This window comes from Chiloscyllium plagiosum, unplaced genomic scaffold, assembly GCF_037043375.1.
Source record: "Chiloscyllium plagiosum isolate Xiang-an unplaced genomic scaffold, Cpla_swu_hap1 HiC_scaffold_4, whole genome shotgun sequence".
Classification (NCBI taxonomy): domain Eukaryota; kingdom Metazoa; phylum Chordata; class Chondrichthyes; order Orectolobiformes; family Hemiscylliidae; genus Chiloscyllium; species Chiloscyllium plagiosum.
Genome location: NW_028270142.1, coordinates 35,429,501 through 35,450,464, shown reverse-complemented (window position 1 = coordinate 35,450,464; position 20,964 = coordinate 35,429,501). Strand labels below are relative to the sequence as shown.

The window sequence follows — 20,964 nt, the reverse complement described above, 5'->3', positions numbered from 1 at the left end:
GAATTTATTTACGAGATTACTGAATGAAACACACACACAATTGAACAGAATACTAAATAACTCAATCTATCAGAAAACTCAACAGATCATCTCGACTTAAATCTGCTGCTCAAAATACTTGCAACAATCCCCATAAACACCCCTTGGCACAAAAGGTAAAATCAAACATTGGGTCTTACAAGAGAGAAGTCAGAGTGAGATCAGTATGGACCAGCTTCTTTGGGTCCACCAGCTTTCACAACAGTACTGTGCTAAAGTCGAGAGTGTGGTGCTGGAAAAGCACAGCAGGTAAGGCAGCATCCAAGGAGCAGGAGAATTGACGTTTCGGGCAAAAGCCCTTCAGGAATAACCAAACCAAACCAGAGAAAAGCTGAGCTGGGAGAACTGGCCACTCCCCTTTCATTGATCTTTTATAAAACTTGAAAGCCTTCTGCCTAATGCAGGTATCTGTTATCTATTATCAAATTGCCCCAAGACCCTTCCACCCCAGACTTTTTGAAGTCTGTGTCATTTACGACCTCCAATGGGGAAAAAATGCTAAGGACAACATAAAGTTGTTAAAGGAGCAGCTTCGTCACAGAGGGTAACTTGGTCCAGCATCATAGATGCTTATCATCAGACAATCTAATTCCCCAACATGATAACAAGAAAGGGTTGAAAACACTGGATACTACAAAGTCTATGAGTCACAACAACATTTGAGCTATAGTACTGAAGACTAGTGCTCTCTTGCACGTCACTAGCCAAGCTGTTTCAGCACAGTTACAACACTGTCATTACCCAGTGAAGTGGAAAACTGTCTGATCTGCTGTGCTTTTCGAGCTCCATATCTATTGATTTTGGTTCCAGTATCTGCAGTCCTTAGTGTCTCCAAGATGTGACAAATTGCACAGACATGTCTTGAACACAAAAGCAGGCGAAACCTCACCTGGACAATTAACACGTATGAATCTACTCTTTACCTTCAGTAGAGATTGAAGATGTCATCAGCAGTGCTATGAAGGAAGATTAGGTTAACAATAACCTGCTTATTGTTGCTCATGTTGTGTTCTGCCAGAGTTACTGAAATGACCTCATTACATCTTGGGTCAAACATGGAGGTTATATGAGAGTGCTTGACCTTGACATCAAAGTTGCATTTGACAGAGTGTGGTATCAAGGTCCCCCAGCAAAATGAAAATCACTGAGAATTGGGGGGAACCTCTCCGCTGTTTGGAGATATACCTAGCTCAAAGGAAGGGGATTATGATTGTTAGAGGTAAACCATCCCAGGCACTGGACATCACTGCAAGAGTTCCTCAAGAAGTTAGGCCAAACCATCTTCAGCTGTTTTATGAATAACTTTTCTCCATCATAAAGTCAGAAATGGGGAAGATCACTGATGATTGCACAATGTTCAGCACCACTTGTGACTGAAGTACTGAAGTAGTCTATGTCTAAATACACTAAGTTGAAACTTTATTGCTGGAACAGCACAGCAGGTCAGGCAGCATCCAGGGAACAGGAGATTCGACGTTTCGGGCACAGGCCCTTCTTCAGGCCTGTGCCCGAAACGTCGAATCTCCTGTTCCCTGGATGCTGCCTGACCTGCTGTGCTGTTCCAGCAATAAAGTTTCAACTTTGATCTCCAGCATCTGCAGACCTCACTTTCTCCTCTAAATACACTAAGACTTGAACAGTATGAAATTTGCATCTGTCAGTTTGCCAACCATTGTTGCATAAAAATAGTGTTTGGACCTGTATTACAAGAGAGCTGAATACATTTTGTACACTCTTGCCAAGTTTAAACAACTACAGCAAGCATCCCAACGGTGCATGCATGTAATTCTGTGCACCCAGGCACATTCCCTTACTCTATTACTCTACATGTCCCCTGACTAATGCATCTAACCTACGCATCCCTGTGCATCATGGCCAATTTAGCATGACCAATCCACCTAACCTGCACATCTTTGGCTGTGGGAGAAAATTGGAGCACTCGGAGGAAACCCATGTAGACACAGGGAGAATGTGACACACAGACAGTCGCCTCAGTGTGGAATCGAACCCAGGTCCCTGACGTTGTCAGGCAGCAGTGCTAGCCACTGAGCCACCATGCCGTCCTACCAGATTTGAAGCAAAACACACTTTATTCATACGCTATTGTTAAAATACGAAAGAAAGAAAAAATTGGAAGAATTAACTCTGTTGGAAAACTTAACAGAATAATAGATTATTTATGTACTAAACTGTAAATGTTCAAATGTAATAACATCCCATAAATACACTCTGGCAGAGGCAAATTTATTAAAAATAGACTGTCTCACAGGCAGTTTTCCAGCGCAGGAGAAAACTCTTGAGTGAGAGAGAGAGAGAGGAGCAGGGAGAGATGTACTGCAGCTTCCAAACCAGCTTCAAGACCCCACCAACTACTACTGAAACACTAAAACTAAACATCACGGCTTCTGGGGAGTTTGATCCAACCCATTCAGGCTGCTTCTATTGTTCCAACTTTTTTAAAAAAACCAAAGTCTCACAATGTATTTATTTTATGGGTTTTTGAGTAGACTGCTCAGTACTTACTCTCAACATTTCTTTTTTAAAAAAAGCCCAGGAGAAAATATACCTCTTAAAGCCATAGTATCGTCACGTCATGCTCTGCCTGCATTCTGTAGCCTGTTGTTGGAGCAAGTTGCCATCGAGCAGGGATAAAGTGATGCAGTGTATAGTATGCTGCATCTTCAGAAACAGAGGTATTTATATATGGGGCAAAGCATTTTGCAAATGAGCAGGAGTAAATAGACTGGAAAAGAAACAAAGTAGAAGTTGACAAGTTGAAGAATAGGATACTCACTGGTTTTTGTAGATTATAACAAGGAAGTTGCTTTCACAAACAAGTTTTTAGAGTTCAGGCGGCGATCTGTATAGATTGACTGACTGCCCCCTTCATGTTAAGAGCAGCATAATTGGTCTGCAGGCTGTAACACTTCAGCGCCTTCTATTGGAATTGGCATCCTCAAACGACAGCTTCCGTTGTGTTTTCTGACTTTAATGTAAGTACAAGTGAAGTCACCTTTGAAATCTTAAGAAAGTCCCTCAAATTATGTAACATGTTTTAAAGTATGTAACTATTAGTAGATATAAGTTAATTTTCTTAAATTGTACCTCCTACCATTCTTGAGCAACTCAGAAAAACATCACGGTGAAAGGAATAAAACTCAAAAACTATTTTTATTCTAAAGCTGGTGTTAAAATCTTAAACTATGTTGTCACAGCTGAATAAAAACAATGACTAATCTGTTGTGCTGTGCAGACTCAAAAATGAATGTTGGCATCAGTTCTAATCAAAGTGCTAATTTCTGTTTTGTACATCAGTTGCTGAATTGTGAACTCAAACAATTGTACACTGCTTTCACAAGAGCAAGGGTCAATTTGTGGATCTTCGATGAAAACAAAGGGAAACGTGACCCAGCCTTCAAATATTTTATCAACAGAGATTTTGTCAGAGTTGTCAAAACAGATGAGAACAGAGGTATGAAAGTAGAGATGTTAAGAGTACCGAACAGAGCCAGAGTTTTATGGTAGTTTGCAGTGTTAAAATTTAGACAGTCAATGTATGCACCTAAAGATTCAAAAGCTTGTTCAAACACTTTGAAAAAGTAACAAAGGGGATTGATGAGGGCAGAGCAGTAGATGTGATCTATATGGACTTCAGTAAGGCGTTCGACAAGGTTCCCCATGGGAGACTGATTAGCAAGGTTAGATCTCATGGAATAAAGGGAGAAGTAGCCATTTGGATACAGAACTGGCTCAAAGGTAGAAGACAGAGGGTGGTGGTGGAAGATTGTTTTTCAGACTGGAGGCCTGTGACCAGTGGAGTATCACAAGGATCGGTGCTGGGTCCTCTACTTTTTGTCATTTACATAAATGATTTGGATGCGAGCATAAGAGGTACAGTTAGTAAGTTTGCAGATGACACCAAAATTGGAGGTGTAGTGAACTGCGAAGAGCCCAGATGGGCCAATGGGCTGAGAAGTGGCAGATGGAGTTTAATCCAGATAAATGCGAGGTGCTGCATTTTGGGAAAGCAAATCTCAGCAGGACTTATACACTTAATGGTAAGGTCCTCGGGAGTGTTGCTGAACAAAGAGACCTTGGAGTGCAGGTTCATAGCTCCTTGAAAGTGGAGTCGCAGGTAGATAGGATAGTGAAGAAGGCGTTTGGTATGCTTTCCTTTATTGGTCAGAGTATTGAGCACAGGAGTTGGGAGGTCATGTTGCGGCTGTACAGGATATTGGTTAGGCCACTGTTGGAATATTGCATGCAGTTCTGGTCTCCTTCCTATCGGAAAGATGTTGTGAAACTTGAAAGGGTTCAGAAAAGATTTACAAGGATGTTGCCAGGGTTGGAGGATTTGAGCTATAGGGAGAGGCTGGGGCTGTTTTACCTGGAGCGTCAGAGGCTGAGGGGTGACCTTATAGAGGTTTACAAAATTATGAGGGGCATGGATAGGATAAATAGGCAAAGTCTTTTCCCTGGGGCCGGGGAGTCCAGAACAAGAGGGCATAGGTTTAGGGTGAGAGGGGAAATACATAAAAGAGACTTAAGGGGCAACTTTTTCACGCAGAGGGTGGTATGTGTGTGGAATGAGCTGCCAGAGGAAGTGGTGGAGGCTGGTACAATTGCAACATTTAAGAGGCATTTGGATGTGTATATGAGTAGGAAGGGTTTGGAGGGATGTGGGCTGGGTGCTGGCAGGTGGGACTAGATTGGGGTGGGATATCTGGTCGGCGTGGACAGGTTAGACAGAAGTGTTTGTTTCCATGCGGTACATCTCCATGATTCTGACATTTTAAATTTTACTTGACAAAGTTGAGAGAGAGAAATCCTACTTTGCAAGCTCCTGTCTTTACTCAGTCATGGTGGCTTCAGTTCTCAGATCATGAGTGAGCTAGCCAAATAACTGCAAACAGTTTAAACTCTTTGGGTGGTGTGATTATAGTGTAAAATGGTAAGAAATTTCAGTTTTTAACATTGCACTGCATTGGCTGTTAGGTTATCTTTTTACATCCTAGAGTTGGGCTTGAATCTCTGGCCACAGCAAAAGCTCTACCAACCAAACCAAAGTGATTTTGTGGCAAATGATGGTAATGTTTTAACAGGACAGAGATTGAATGCAATATTTCATTTCCATCTGAAAATAGCAATGCTTTATATTTTTGCTCTCTATAAATTGGAAGAGTGCAAATTTTGCAACAACAGCAGCTTGCATTTTTTAATAGCTGTGTTCATTCAGAATTAGGTATAGTTTACCAGAATGAAGTTAGTTAAAATTTATTTAAACTCCATGTTCTTCTTTCAGAGCTTGATGACAGCATGTTTGTAAAAGCCTCAACGATGCAAGAATGGTCAGAAAGAGGTGACTACTTCGCAAAACATCAGTGTTGGAAGGTGAGATCAAAGATTTTAGGTTGAAATATGAAACCTAGCTGGTGGTTGATGACCAGGTAAACAGGCCTGACAGGATTTTTCAGAATCCCACAGGGAGCGGGGGATGGATGAAATTCATTATGGGTGAACAGGTGGGTTTGGATATGCATGAAAGATCAAATGTGCAAAAGATCTAAAGGTGTCAGGAATTTGGGTCCAAGCCACCCAACTTCTGCATTTTACTGAGGAGAGTGACCAGCCATATCCCAGAAGGAGAGTGGGCATTTTAAATATTTCGTGAGATGAGAAGCCTCAAACTCACCTTGTTTGCGTTCAGCCAGATTTCCTGGGCCTGTGGAAGTTCAAATGTTACAGTGAGGACAGCCTTGAGGGAGAACATTTGACAGCATCCAAGTTCCCTCACCACAGCAGATCGGAATAACAACCACGCCACCCCCGGCCGCAGCTCATTGTTTGAGAGGTTCCTTTGTGAGAAAAAGCTCAAACATAAAGCAAAGGCAAAGACCTAAGAATAAGGCTCTGGCCTCCCATTCAGAAGGCCAATTTCAAAGTCAAATATCCAAGACAGTTTTTACGCTTGCACTCTTGCTCACGCTCTCACGCTCTATCTATCACACTCTCTAGCTAACATCCTTTTCGTAGAGACATACGAATTATCGGATTACAAAACTTAGATCCATTTTGATCCCCTTCTGCCAACCTGAACAGTTATATGATGCAACAATAGTGGAGAAATGTAAGGTTATCTACTTTGCTGGGGGAACAGATGTGCCTCTGAAATGGTAAGGATGTGAAAAGTTTAGATGTACAAACTTGGGCGTCACTGTTAAGTCACTGAAGGTCAACAGGCAGATGCAGTAAGTAGTTAGGAAGGCTGATGGAATACAGAACAACCTTGATTATCCGAACGAGATAGGCTGGGAGTATTTTGTTCAGATAACTGATCGTTCGGATAACTGATCTGATCATAAACAGAGGAAGCCATGCTGATCTAATACTGTGCTCTACCAGAGAGTTGTTTAAATCTATAATTTTGATGAGCCTGCTATTTAAACAAACTAATATTTGTATTCTGCAAATTGCAGGTTAAACTGAGAAGGACTAAACCTTTGCCATCACATTAATATGGAAATCCCAGCATTGAACAAGGTCCCGAACAGCTCATACAATCACAAGAGCATTTGTCAGTTTCTGCTGAACTCAGTGTTGTGATAGAAAAACAGAAGCACTGCCTACGCATGCATTTACTTTCTCTGCCATTTTTTCATGAATGACCCAGTAAAGTGATGGGAATAAAGCACTTCCTTTTGCAAACAGCTGTGTAACTAACCCTTATGTAAAAAAGTATCCAGTTGCTGTTGCTTTAGGTGCTTGTGTTTCTTTATTTTTGGCAGCGCTTTCACATGTTCTTCAGTACCAGTAATCCGAATTCACCTACCTCTTTGATGTAACGGGACCTTGAGATCTTGTTCGGATAATCTGAAATTCAGATAATTGATGTTTGGATAATTGAGGTTGTACTGTATTAGCCTTTTTTGCAAGAGGATTTAAGTATAAGAGTAACCTCATTAGTGTTGTGGGCAGCTAAACAACCAGTCCCCTCCACAGAATTACATCCAGAGTCTTTCTGAGGAAGTAATGTTTCTGTTACTGATTTGAGGCAGTTAGTGTTGAGTATGTTAATGCAAATTCCTGATCAAGACCTTAGGCTTGAACATTGATTCTCCTACTCCGTGGATACAGCCTGACCAGCAGTGCTTTTCCAGCACCACACTCTCGACTCTGATCTCCAGCATCTGCAGTCCTCACTTTCTCCCATGTTAATGCACATAGCTATTTTAATAAAATGGGAATGATACACATACAGCTAGTTTATAACAAAGTTTGCACGAGTTATCTGGTTCCTATATGCTTTGTAAAAATCTCTTTAATTTATTAGGTGGCTGCCAAGTGCTACCAGAAAGGTGGAGATTTGGAAAAAGAGAAACTGGCACTAGCACATGATGCTGTTCTCAATGTACAGGTCAAAAAAAGAAGTCAGAGGTAAGATATCCTTGGTGTATAGCTTTTGCAGTGTTTCATTGCTATTGTTTAATTTTACTTGCAACCCAATGCAATTTTGAAGTAAGACTAGACATAAATTTCATAATGTACCTAAGTAGGATAAATACAGTTTCTTCCCTCGGGTGGGGGGAGTCCAGAATGAGAGGGCATAGGTTTAGGGTGAGAGGGAAAGATACATAAGAGACCTGAGTGGCAACTTTTTTCACGCAGAAGGTGGTGCGTGTATGGAATGAGCTGCCAGAGGAAGTGGTGGAGGCTAGTACAATTGCAACATTTAAAAGGCATCCGGATGGGTATATGAATAAAAAGGGTTTGGCGGGATATGGGCTGGGTGCTGGCAGGTGGGACTAGATTGGGTTGAGATGTCTGATCGGCATGGATGAGTTGGACTGAAGGATCTGTTTCTGTGCTGTACATCTCTATGACTCTAAGTGCTTTCGTAGTACGAAAGTGAAATACTGCAAGTGCTGGAAATCTGAAATAAGGCGGGAAAATATTGTGATAAATCTGCAGGCCTGGCAGCTTGTGTAGAGGCAAAGTAACATTTCAGGTTGATAGCTGTTAAAGCTTTGTTAATACATCGGCTCAGTACTTTTTTTGAACATATGTTTTGAAATGGGGCATGTCAGGCAGGAACATGGATTGGAAATCTGCTTCATTGCGTTTGCTGCCATGTTTGGTTCTGGCTGTTTGACACTGTTTAATACTTTGCTTCTCAAAGCAGTTTTTGTGGTTTTTGTTTTCCATGTGGGACTTGACAGCCCTCATTCTGCTCTTTATTCCTCTCGTTATTCCGAATGTGATTATTTGTCCAATTCCCACTATCATTCAGCAAAATTCCTTGTGCCTCACGTTGTATTTGAGTCTTTAGAAATCTCTCTGCTTTGTGAAACAGTTGGGCATGTTGCTGGGAGCTGTGGTTGTCACTGTAGAAATAGGAGGGATGGGGGAGATCCCAGATTTCAGATACAACAAGAAACTTGGAAGTGCATTCCATGGCCAAGTAGGTCAAGATCTGGAATACCTCTATCAATTTTTGATCACACATTTTTATACAATTTGTAAATATTAAATGATTGATAAATATTCCTCATTTGCTAGTTCAACACCTTGTAGTTTTAATATGCAGATGCTCATCAATATGCAGCTAAGAGAAACAATGTAAATTTGGGGTGCTGCCTACTTTCCAGATTTTGAGTTAATGAAGGATTTCTTCTGCAAAAATGGAAGTGTGTTTATGATAAAGCTTTCTTTTTCCACTCATTCTAGGGAAATTCAGATTGAATACCTCCAGTTGGCGAAGACTTACCTCGAGTGCAAAGTGCCAAAGCTGTCAATGAAGTGTTTGAGAAATGCAAAGGAGTACAAGCTCTGTGCAGAACTGCTTGAGAAATTAGGAAAGGCATGTGATCACCATTGCTTCTGTATTCCTTGTCTTATTTGATAGAACAGTAATAGTTTCCAGACCACCCCTTTTTGTACTGCTTGGTCAGATACTGCAAAAAAAAACTTTTGCATGTGGGACAGGGTTTCTGTTTTTTCGATTTGACTGATAATCTTATTCAGAGACAAGTATGCTGCAGCATCTTTAATCTGCTTGTAGATTGGTTGAACCAACTCGGTCAGGGTAGCCTTGCGGAGGAGTTCATTGAGTGTATCCGTGACAGTTTTCTTGAATAGCATGGAATGGAACGGACGAGGGAGCTAGCTATCCTGATCTGGTCCTATGTAATGAGACTGGAATAATTAATGACCTCATAATCAGGGATCCTCTTGGAAGGAGTGATCACCGTATGGTTGAATTTAAAATACAGCTGGATAGTGTGAAGATAAAATCCAATACTAGGGTCTTGTACTTTAATAAGGGGGAACTATGATAGAATGAGGGAGCACCTGGCTAAAGTAGACTGGAAACAGAGACTTTATGGTGCTACAGTTGATGAGCAGTGGAGGACATTCAAAATACTTTTGCTGAGTACTTTGAAAAATTATGTTCCAATAAAAAGGAAGAACTGAAAGAGGAGGGATAATCTGTCATGGGTGTCGAAAGAAATAAGGCAGGCTATTAAAGTGAAAGAGAAGACATACAAAGTGGCTAAAAACAGCAGGAATCTAGAAGATTGGGAAAACTTTAAAGGTCAACAGAAAGCCACAAAAAGAACTGTAAAGAAACGTAAGGTAGAGTATGAGAAAAAAACTAGCACACGATATATAAAGACAGATAGTAAAAGTTTCTGTAAATGTATAAAACAAAGAAGAGTGGCTAAAGTAAATGTTGGTCCTTTAGAGGATGAGAAGAGGCAGTTAGTTATGGGATATGATGAAATGACTGAGGCATTAAACAGGTACTTTGCATCGATCTTTGCAGTGGAGGATACTAATAATACGCCAGTAAGTGACGAAGAGACTAAGGTAGATGAGGATCTGGAAACTTATTGTTACAGAAGAGTTAGTGTTGGATAACCTAATGGAGCTAAGGATAGATAAGTCTCCTGGCCCTGATGGAATGCATCCCAGGGTACTAAAAAGAGATGGTGGGAGGAATAGCAGGTGGAGTGACAGTAATTTTCCAAACTTTGCTGGATTCTGGGGCAGTCCCAGTTAGGGGTGGGGTATTAGCATGGATAGAGGATTGGTTGACTGACAGGAAGCAAAGACACCTGTACGGTGTCAAAATTTGCTGATGATATGAAGATGAGTGGCAGAGCAAAGTGTGCAGAGGACTGTGAAACTTTGCAAAGGAACATAGATACATTGAGTGAGTGGGCAAAGGTCTGGCAGATGGAATATGATGTTAGTAAATGTGAAGTCATAAATTTGGTTGAGGTAATGGCAAAATAGATTATTACTTGAATGGTTAAAGTTGCAGCATGCTGAGTTACAGAGGGACCTGGGTATCCTTGTGCATGAATCGCAGAAGGTTGATCTGCAGTTACAACAAGTGATTAGGAAGGCAAATGGAATTTTGTCCTTCATTGTTAAAGGGGTTGAGTTTAAATGCAGAGACTTAATGCTACAGCTGTACAGCTGGTGAGGCTACACCTGGAGTAGTGTGTGGAGATTTGGTCTCCTTACTTCAGAAAGGATGTACTGGCACTGGAGGGGTGCAGAGGAGGTTGATTTCGGAGTTGAGGAGTTTGGTTTACAGATTACAGATTTACAGATTACATTACAGTGTGGAAACAGGCCCTTCAGCCCAACAAGTCCACACCGACCCGCCGAAGCGCAACCCACCCATATCTCTACATTTTTACCCCTATACCTAACACTACGGGCAATTTAGCATGGCCAATTCACCTAACCTGCACATCTTTTGGACTGTGGGAGGAAACCGGAGCACCCGGAGGAAACCCACGCAGACACGGGGAGAGGAGAGGCTGAGTAAATTGGACTTACATTCATTGGAATTTAGAAGAATGAGGGGGGGAATCTTATTGGGGGGAGTGGGGTTAATGCAGTTAATGTTATTTACATGGACTTCAGTTAGGCTTTTGATTATGTCTGACACAACAGAATAGTTAAGAAAATGAGACCGCATGGAATCCGGGGCCATTTGGTAAATTGGATCCAAAATAGGCTTAGTATCAGGAAGGATGATGGTGGAAGGATGATGGTTGAAGGTGTTTTAGAGCATGGAAGCCTGTGTGCAGTGGTGTACCACAGGGTTTGGTGCTCAGTCCCTTGTTGTTTGTTGTGTACTTTTATAATAAAGACATGAACAGAGCACCTAGGGTGAGGAAAGCCTTTAACTACAGAATGATATTGATGGCTGGTCAGATGTACTGAACAGTGGCAAATGGAATTTAATTCTGAAAAGTGTGAAGTGATGCATTTTGGTTGGACTAACAAGGCAATGAATGGTAGGACAATAGGAAGTATGAAAGGATCAGAGGGACCTTGGTGTGCAAGTCCATAGATCCTTGAAGGCAGCAGGACAGACAAATAAGGTGGTTCAGAATTCAGGGGATACGTGTCCAGGCATTGAATGTAAGAGCAAGAATGTTATGATGGAACTGAATGGGACTTTGGTTAGGTCACAGCTGAAGTACTGTGTAAAGTTCTAATTGCCACATTATAGGAAGGATGTGATTACACTGCAGAGGAGATCCACCATGATGTTGCATAGGCTGGAGTGACTCAGTGAGAAAGAGGCTAAATTGGAGATTTTTTATCAGAGAAGGCCAAAGGGATTCTGAATGAAGTGTACAAAGTTATGAGGGGTCGAGATTGGAAGAAACATTTCCACTTGATAGAGGGATCAATAACCAGTAGGCACGGTTAGATTACATTACATTACATTACATTACAGCGTGGAAACAGGCCCTTCGGCCCAACAAGTCCACACCGACCCACCAAAGCGGTTTTAAGGTAGGGAGCAAGAGATTTGGACGTGTTTAAAGAAAAATGTATTCACACAGAGTATATGGAACTAACAGCATAAATGAATGATGAAGGCAGGTACCCTTAAGATACTTAAGTGTTTAGATGAACACTTCAAACACAACAGCATACAAGGCTATTTGCCAAATGCGGAAAATGGGATTATACTAGATAGATGACCAGTGTGGACGCAATGGGCCAAAGGGCCTCTTTCCATGCTATAAAAACTCTCATTCTTTGGCATCATCCCAACCTGGACACATACAATTGTTCTTTCACTGTTTCTTGGAAGCCCCAACATTTGCTTCCTTATTGTTGCACCTTCAGCTGGTTCAAGACGATGACTTGCCATCACCTACTCCAGTGCAATTAGAAATCACAACAACTGCATTCCTTTTTAATGATGCCTATGTTCTTAAAATATGTTTTAAAAATGATTTACAATTAAGTGCTACAATTTAATGTTCAGACTGTTATTTGATCCTCTTCCCTTATCTCTTAGGTGGGAGATGCAGCTTGTTCGTACAGAAAGGCTCAGTGTTACAGACAAGCTGCAAATTGCTATGAACAAGTGCACAAATTTGAGTTGGCACTCCTAATGCTCTGCCGTGGTGGATTTTACAATGAAGCCGCTCTGGCTGTAGAAAGGTAATGTTAATGCATTCACGAATTGATGTTTTTCCCCTGAGTGTAAACTATGTGCATTTTACTTGAAGTTAAAGTTAGAAAGATAGTGTTATTAAATGGGGTGCATTTCAACCAACCCGATGATTTATCCACATGAAGGATGCCAAACACTGTTATTTTTGTTTCTTCGTTATATTCATTGTTCACTTTCTCTCATTCTGCCTTCTTAAGTTGTCTGCTGTTCTTCTCCACTCACCCATACCCTTTTATGAAAAATTGAGAATGGTGCCCACAGTTTCTAAGCAGTTCTACTCTTTACTGTTTCATAAGACATCTTTGGGTTTCTTTGATTTTACTTGATAATATGTTTTTGTGTCATCTCTTTTTACTTATTAATTTCACATGCACTTTCTATACTCCTCTCATGTTTCTATAGTATTAAGCCTTTGATATCTAACATGAACTTTTCTTTGTCTTTTCCTACCGTGTTCTTTTACATCCAGGAAGTCGTGATGTAAAAGTGATGGGAGAGTTGCATTACTGATTAGGGAGAACATCAGCTGGACTGAGGGAGGACACTGTGATGGAATTGTACTATAGGTCTCCTAATAGCCAGCAAGAAATGGAGGATGAGATATGTGGACAGATTATGGAAAAATGTAAGCACAACAGGGTTGGTGTGGTGGATGATTTTAATTTCCCCTACATTGACTGGGTCTCCCTTAGTGCCAGAGGCTTGGAAGGGGAGGGTGCAGGGACCTGTTGGGCACATCCAGGAAAGTTTCTTGAAGCAGTGTATGTGAAAAGTCTAAATAGGGAAGAGGCCGGCAGTCAAGTGATCAAAGTTTCAGTGGGGGACCATTTCGGGAGCAATGACCATAATTCTGAGAGTCTTAAGCTATTTATCGAAAATGACACAAGTTTTTGAAGAATCATAGAGTTTTGAGATTTGTAGCTGAGGTTGAGGTTCTGGATGTAGGTTTGCTTGCTGAGCTGGAAGGTTCGTTTTCAGACATTTTGTCACCATACTAGGTAACATTTTCAGTGAGCCTCCGAAAGAAGCACTGGTGTTGTAGCCCGCTTTCTATTTATATGTTTGGGTTTCCTTGAGTCGTTGGTGTCATTTTCTATGGTGATGTCATTTCCTGTTGTTTTTCTCAGGGGGTGGTAAATGGGATCCAAGTCAATGTGTTTGTTGATAGAGTTCTAGTTGGAATGCCATGCTTCTAGGATTTCTCATGTGTGTCTCTGTTTGGCTTGAACAGGATAGGTGTGTGGTCCCAGACGAAGTGGTATCCTCCTTCATCCATATGTAAGGATACTAGTGAGAGTGGGTCATGTCTTTTTGTGGCTAGTTGATGTTCATGTATCCTGGTGGCTAGTTTTCTGCCTGTTTGTCCAATGTAGTGTTTGTTACAGTTCTTGCAAGGTATTTTGTAAATGACATTAGTTTTGCTTGTTGTCTGTATAGGGTCTTTCAAGTTCATTAGCTGTTGTTTTATGTGCTGTTGGGCTTGTGGGCTACCATGATGCCAATGGGTCTGAGTAGTCTGGCAGTCATTTCCAAGATGTTTTTGATGTAGGGGAGAGTAGCTAGGGTTTCTGGACGTATTTTGTCTACTTGTTACAGTTTGTTGCTGAGAAATCGGCAGTCTGTGTTCATTGAGTACCCGTTCTTTATGAATACACTGTATAGGTGATTTTCCTCTGCTCTGCGTAGTTCCTCTTTGCTGCAGTGTGTGGTGGCTCGTTGAAATAATGTTCTAATGCAGCTTCGTTTGTGGATGTTGGGATGATTGCTTCTGTAGTTCAATATTTGGTCCGTATGTGTTGCTTTCCTCTAGATGTTGGTTTGAAGTTCCCCATTGGCTGTTCGCTCTACTGCGTTATCTAGGAAGGCAGTTTGTTGTTGTTTTTCCTCCTGTTTAGTGAATTCTCTGCCAGTAAGGGTATTATTGATGGTCTTGAGACAGAGACACGCACGAGAATTCCTAGAAGCATGGCATTCCCACTGGAACTCTGTCAACAAACAAACACATTGACTTGGATCCAATGTACCACCCCGTAAGAAAAAGAACAGGAATGACTTCACCGTAGGAAATGGCATCACCACAGGAAATGACATCACCAATCCAAGGAAACCCAAACATATAAATAGAAAGCAGGCTACACAACCAGTGCTTCATCCGGAGTCTCACTGAAGATGTTACCTAATATGGTAACGAAACATCTGAAAACATCTTCCAGCTCAGCGAGCAAACTTACATGCAGTAGAATCATAGAGACATCCAGAAGGGAGACAGATACTGTGGGCCAACCCTTCCATGCCAACCAGAAATCCTATATAAATCTAGTCCCATGAACCAGCCTCCAGGGGTCGAGGCTAATGAGGGAAAAGGGTGGGTCTGCTCCAGGACAAAGGAGGAAATTTATGCATGGAGTCAGAGGATCCAAAGATGTGCAGGTTAGGTGAATTGGCCGTTCGAAAGTGTCCCATAGTGTTCAGGAATGTGTAGGTTAAGTATATTAGTATGGGGAATGGGTCTGGGTGGGGTACTCTTCGGAGGGTCGGTGTGGACTTGTTGGGCTGAAGGACCTGTTTGTCTAGAGATACACTAGAGATATATTGATATTCTAGGGCATTCATATAAAAAAGGTGGAGGTGTTGGGTGTTTTGAAAAGCATCAAGGTAGATGGGATCTAACCAAGAATACTGAGGGAGAAAATTGCTGTGAGTTTGTACAAAATCTTTGTATTCTCTTTAGTCACAGGACGAGTCCCAGAGGACTAAAGAATAGCTAATGTTGTTCCTTCCTTTAAGAAGGGCGACAAAGATAATTGGGGAAATTACAAGCTGGTGAGCCTTGCATTGTCGTAGGGAAATTATTGGAGAAGATTGTTATGGACAGGAATTGCATTTGGAAAATATGCAATTATTGGCAATAGGCAGCATAGCTTTGTGTCAGAGGGGGGGTCTAGTCTCACAAACTTGATTGTCACATCCTCAGAAAAACTCAGAAGATTGATAAGGGTGGCACTGTAGACTATTTCTAGCAAGATCTTTGACAATGGTGAAATCACATGAGATAAGTGGTGAGAGCTCATAAAGTGGAGACAGAACTGGCTTGATCATAGAAGACAGATTAACAGTGGAAGTATGTTTTTTGATTTGAGACCATTGAAATATGAACAATTTGGAGGGGAATGTAGGAAGTCTGATTACTAAGTTTGCTCACAACAAAGATTGCAGGAGCTGCAGATAATGAGAACGATTGCCAGAGGACACAGCAGGATATGATTAGGCGGAGTCTTGGACTGAGAAATGGCAGGTGGAATTTACTCCACACAGATACGAGGCGATGCATTGAGAAGGTCTATTGCAGGAAGGAAGATATGCAGTAAATGGCAGAACTGTTAGAAGCAGTAACTGATAGAGGGATCTAGACTCAGCCAGGTCCACATTTCTCTGAAAGTTGCAACACAAGTACATAAAGTTGTCAAGAAAGCATATAGCATGCTTTCCCTTATCAATCGGGATCTAGAGTATCAACATTTGTAAGCTATGTTGCACCTATATTAAACTTCAGTTAGATCATATTTAGAATATTGCATACAGTTCTGGTCACCGCACCAACAGAAGGTTGTGGAGGCTTTGAAGAGGGTGCAGAAAAGGGTTTGAAAGCTGTTAGCTACAAGAAGAAATCTAATTTGATTTCACTTAAACGTTGGAGGCTGAGGGGTGACTTCATAGAAGTTTACAAAATTACGAAAGGCATGGATTGGCTAAGTTTTTTTCGCCGAGGTAGAAATGTCAACTACTATGGAACATAGGTATAATGTAAAAAAGGCAAAGTTTAAAGGAGATTGAGGGGCAAGTTCTTTTTTACACAGAGGGTACTAAGTGTCTGGGATGTGCTGCTGAGGAGGCAGCGGAAGCAGATAACAATACCAACATATAAGAGACATGTTGACAGATACTTTTGTAGTTTGGCTTTCTAACTAAAGTCAATGTTCCCATGTGCTTGCTTTTTCACAGCAGCCTCCAACATTTGACCTGAAACATGCATTGTGAAGAGAAACAGATTACACCTGAAGTGCTTGCATTTTCTGTTTTGTTTTCAGATTTTCAGCAGCTGCACTAGTTCACTTCAGGAGCAAAGACTTTTGTTTTTCATGCCCAGTTAGGTTTCCTGTTGCATCCCTTTTAAAGCTGTAACTTGTTGGCTTATATTGTTTCTCCTAAATCTTCCTTTCAGAAAAAATGATCACTTACCATTTCACTGCATTATAATGTATTTGCCATATGTCTGTTTATTTCATTACTCTGGCCAGAAATCTGCTGTTATCCTCATTTGTTGATGACTTTTCTGAACATTGCACTGATATCCAAATCCATATTATTGATAAGTATAAATAAGAGCAATGAACTTAATAACAATTCTTGTTGGAAACCCGATTATATATCCTCTGGTCTGCAAAGCAATAGTTCTGCATGCTACTTTATTTATGTCTTTCGGTCATTTTTGTACCTGTGCTGCCACTGTATGTTTTAATCCCTTGAGCTTCAGTTTTGGTGGCAAGTCTATTGTCTACCACTTTCTCATGTGAACTCCATGTACACAAAATCAACCCTCATTATTTTGTTAAGGAACTCAAATCAAGTTAGTCAGAACTGATTTTGTCTTCAACTAAGACGTATTAAGTATTCTTCTAAGTAATAATCCCAATTCATCTTGAGGTGATTCTAAATCGCTAATGGTAGACTGTCTGTTCAGTAGTTAAGTGTTTATTTCCTTTTTTTTTTGAATAAGGCATTGACAATTGCAACCGTACTGTCTCTGCCATCATTGCCATATTCAAAGAGCTTCAGAAGATTATGTTCCAAGCTTTTGCCACTGTCACCTTTATTTTCCCAAGCCACCTAAACTGCATCCATCTTGACCTGTGACATTTCCAGTCTATGTGCCAACCATTTTACAAACTTTTTAAAATCTAATTTATGATATCAGTTTCTCTACCATCAGTTCCTTTACAGTGCAGCAACTTCTGATGACATCCCCAGGTTCATTTACTATATGTTAACCATATACCTCTTGTACATTACACCAATAAATCCCAAAAGAAAATTGCTAATGTATAAATCTCATTGTTTTTAATTTCTAGATACAAAGACATTCAGCCTTCTATAAAATTTAAATATTCTGCAGATCAGTTTCGTTTAGAGGCTGCTGCCATGTTTCTGAATGAGAATAAACTCATTGACATGATGGCCTCTCTGAATTATCTTGATCCTGAAGACCAGCTAGTTTTCCTCAAGTCAAACAAGTGTTTGTCTCAAGCAGCTGAGCTCTTGAAAAGCCAGAACCGTGAGGAGGAAGCTGCCATTTTGATGCGGGAACACGGAAAACTCCAAGAAGCAGCAAGACTTTCGAATAAGAAAGAATTTCAAGCTGAATGCCTTCTTGCTGCAGCCCGAGTGATCCTACTCAAAGAAAGCAAAGGAGAAGAGATAAGTGCCTTAGAAAAAGAAAGCATCCAAGATATGCTGGATGAAGCAACCAAACTCTTCGAAATCAGAAAACGACAGTTGTCTGATGTAGCAGAAGCCATGCTCTTGAAAAGTCTTCTAAATAAAGAAACAAATGTGATTACAGAAGCTTTTGATATTTTTGTCAGAGAATATAACAGTGCTGGAGCCGTGGAGAGCCTCTTCATATTACTACAGAGAGACCCTGAGGCTTTGTCAGACTTTGAACGATCATTGACTTGTTTGGAAATGTTGATGAGGTTAGTGAAAGCACTAAACAATCCTCAGAACAATGCGGAGAAAGAGATGGTCAAAGCTTGCTATGCGTTTTTTGGAATTTCACCAGTAGATGCCAAGTATGGCAGAATTCCACGATACGAAGGAGTGAGAATTTTGCAGCTGGACTTTGACTTAGATCCAAGTGAAAAGCAAGGCAGTTTTTACAAATGTGAAATGAAAAAAGTTAGGATCTTGCTACAGAAGCACTTTCTGCTTCATCTTTGTGACTTTGCTGATAAAATCAAGTCAGCGGGACAGAATACTCCAGATATTTGTCCAAAGTTTATCTGTGGTTTGGCTTGTAAATCTCCTTCCTGTCAAGATTATCACAGGCCTTTGAAAAGATATGAAGCAAAATATTCACTTCATGCCAAGTTGTATCTGACTGTTCTAAATGGAATATTGCTGGAAGCCAAAGATTTCTATTCCAAAGAAACTTTTCCAGAAGCTGAGAAAATTGAAGATATTCTCACTGGAGACCCATATGCTTTATGTACCCCTCTGCTGAATGCTTTTTACCCAAAACATTTTCACCTGAGGGTTATTTCCGAAAGCCCTGTTGTTTGCCGTGAAGTTTTGGGATTAATAAAGGGGATTAAATTTCACAGCTTCAAATCTGTGCTGCGGGAGTACATATCTCATTATTTTCAATGCTCTACAGTAGAGGAAAGAAGGGAATCAACAGATTTGTGGATACGGGCCCAACAGGTTTATCTTCTAACTTGTGACTACCCCAAGAAAATTGAAGATCTGCTTTCAAACATTGAGCAAGCATATGACTCTGAGCGAAGGAAATATGAAAGAGGCTCATGTAATCAAGACAAAAGGAGAACAGGCTTAGGAGGCAAGCGTGGGATGTTCCCTACCAACACATTACATTTGTGTATTTTCAGACTTCTAGTTACATCTATGAAGGGTTTTTATGAACACGCTGACCCAGAGGAATGTATCCACCACTTCTTCCGGTTCATGAATGTACTAATTAGGAGATGTACTCGTGCTCATCTCCTCATCCCAAGTATAGCCAATACAGTGTCAATGCTTGAATTCCAGTTTGTTTTGTGTTGTTCCACGCTCATGCATTTCAAAAAGAACCTTGTTGTCTGTCTCCCAAGGAGTTTTATAGCTCTAATTCATTACTGGAACTTCATGTTCAAATTTAATGTCAAAAACAGAAACACCAGAGATGCATTTAGCATCATAAATGAGTTCAAGCCAAAGGATCTGCCCAGAGTCATTTATAAAATCAAGAAACATTTGGCTTACCTGATCCATGTCTTGTGTGGTGAGGAGAGTGGACATTTCAATGTACTTTTAGATGCTTTCCGTGATCCAGATTATACTTCTTCAGGAGAGGCTGAAAGGACAGCAGTTCTGGGTGTGGTAATGTTGATAAATGCAAGATACGTTTTGGAATGTTCGATTGAAAAGATGATCAAATCTAGTTTCTGTGAAGTAGAGAGACAGTTGAAAAACCTTTGTCAACACCATGGATCGAAGGTTCCTGCGAGACTCGTAAATCTTGTTGAAAATGTTAATAGAGCACAAACTGTTAATGATGTGGTGATCAGCCTTCAGGAGTTACTGAAGACAAGAGATGATGAGTATTTGCATGACTGCTTCTGGAACTGGGATCATCACTCTGGCCCTGGTTCAGTGCGGGGTATTTACTTTCAGAACATTCAAGCTGAAAGATTTAGTGATGAATATTGGACAAGAAATGAAGAAATTGCACTCATCTCAGAAGAATACTATGATGTTCCAGACAATGTTCAGTACTTTGAAGAAAAGGACGAACACCTACAGGACATGGCTTTTGAATTGCAAAAGATAGCAAATTTGAGACGGAAATGGCAGTGTGTAGTACATGTAATTAGTGCATGCAGATACCTGGTAAAATTCTTGACACAAACAGATTATGATACTGTCCAACCGACGACTGAGGTTCCCAGCAACTTCAAAGAGGCCTACGTAGATGAGACACAGTGCGATATTTGTGGAGTGAGATTTTCTAGAGGGTCTAAAAGCTATGCTGACCTATGCAGAAAACAGGAACATGAAGAAGCTGCTAACCATATCTCAGAAAACTGGGAAGACAATGAAGATGAAGAGGAAAGTGAAACTTTATGCCGGTACGATTGCTTTGAAACCCACATCAGTCTTGAAGAGCACATAAAGAAAGTAGCTGCCTACAATGCTTATTTGACTTACTTCAGAGGATCTGTGGAGCCTGTCATGAGCAAAGCCAGAAGTATGTTGCATTCTCTTGAAGAAATGGCAACTGATTACTTGACTTCTAAAGAACTAGCAAAAGTGATGTCTGGAAAACTGCAGAACAGTATTCATGTTGTTGCAAATTTGATCGATGGTATCTACAACCAGAAGGCCTGGATAAACGGTAATATATTTCTCTTTAAAATTAGCTAACGTATTTTCATGAAAATCATGAAAAGTCAATTGGTCTGACCACTGGAATTTTTTCTTAGTTTCCCGTTTTGTAGTTTCCTCGTTACTGCTTATAGTTTAAACATAGAATCTGAAGATCATTTGGCTTATCAATGAAGACCAGCTCATTCCTCTGCACTTTACACAGTACCCTGCATTTTTTTATTTTCAGATGTGCATACATCTCAATGTTAAAAATCATTCTTCTTTCA

The 20,964-nt window shown here is 40.7% G+C and overlaps 1 protein-coding gene across 4 annotated transcripts in view; it reads left to right on the top strand.

Moving 5' to 3' along the window:
• Positions 1–20,964, top strand: part of LOC122549292 (TPR and ankyrin repeat-containing protein 1-like) — an 86,367-nt gene that overhangs the window by 58,629 nt on the left and 6,774 nt on the right. For all 4 annotated transcript variants that reach the window (XM_043688833.2, XM_043688834.2, XM_043688832.2 and 1 more), the window contains 6 exons: positions 3,355–3,511; positions 5,342–5,430; positions 7,370–7,473; positions 8,764–8,896; positions 12,377–12,522; positions 17,665–20,705. In XM_043688833.2, the coding sequence (XP_043544768.2) occupies positions 3,355–3,511; positions 5,342–5,430; positions 7,370–7,473; positions 8,764–8,896; positions 12,377–12,522; positions 17,665–20,705 (3,670 nt within the window). The remainder of the gene's footprint in view (positions 1–3,354; positions 3,512–5,341; positions 5,431–7,369; positions 7,474–8,763; positions 8,897–12,376; positions 12,523–17,664; positions 20,706–20,964) is intronic.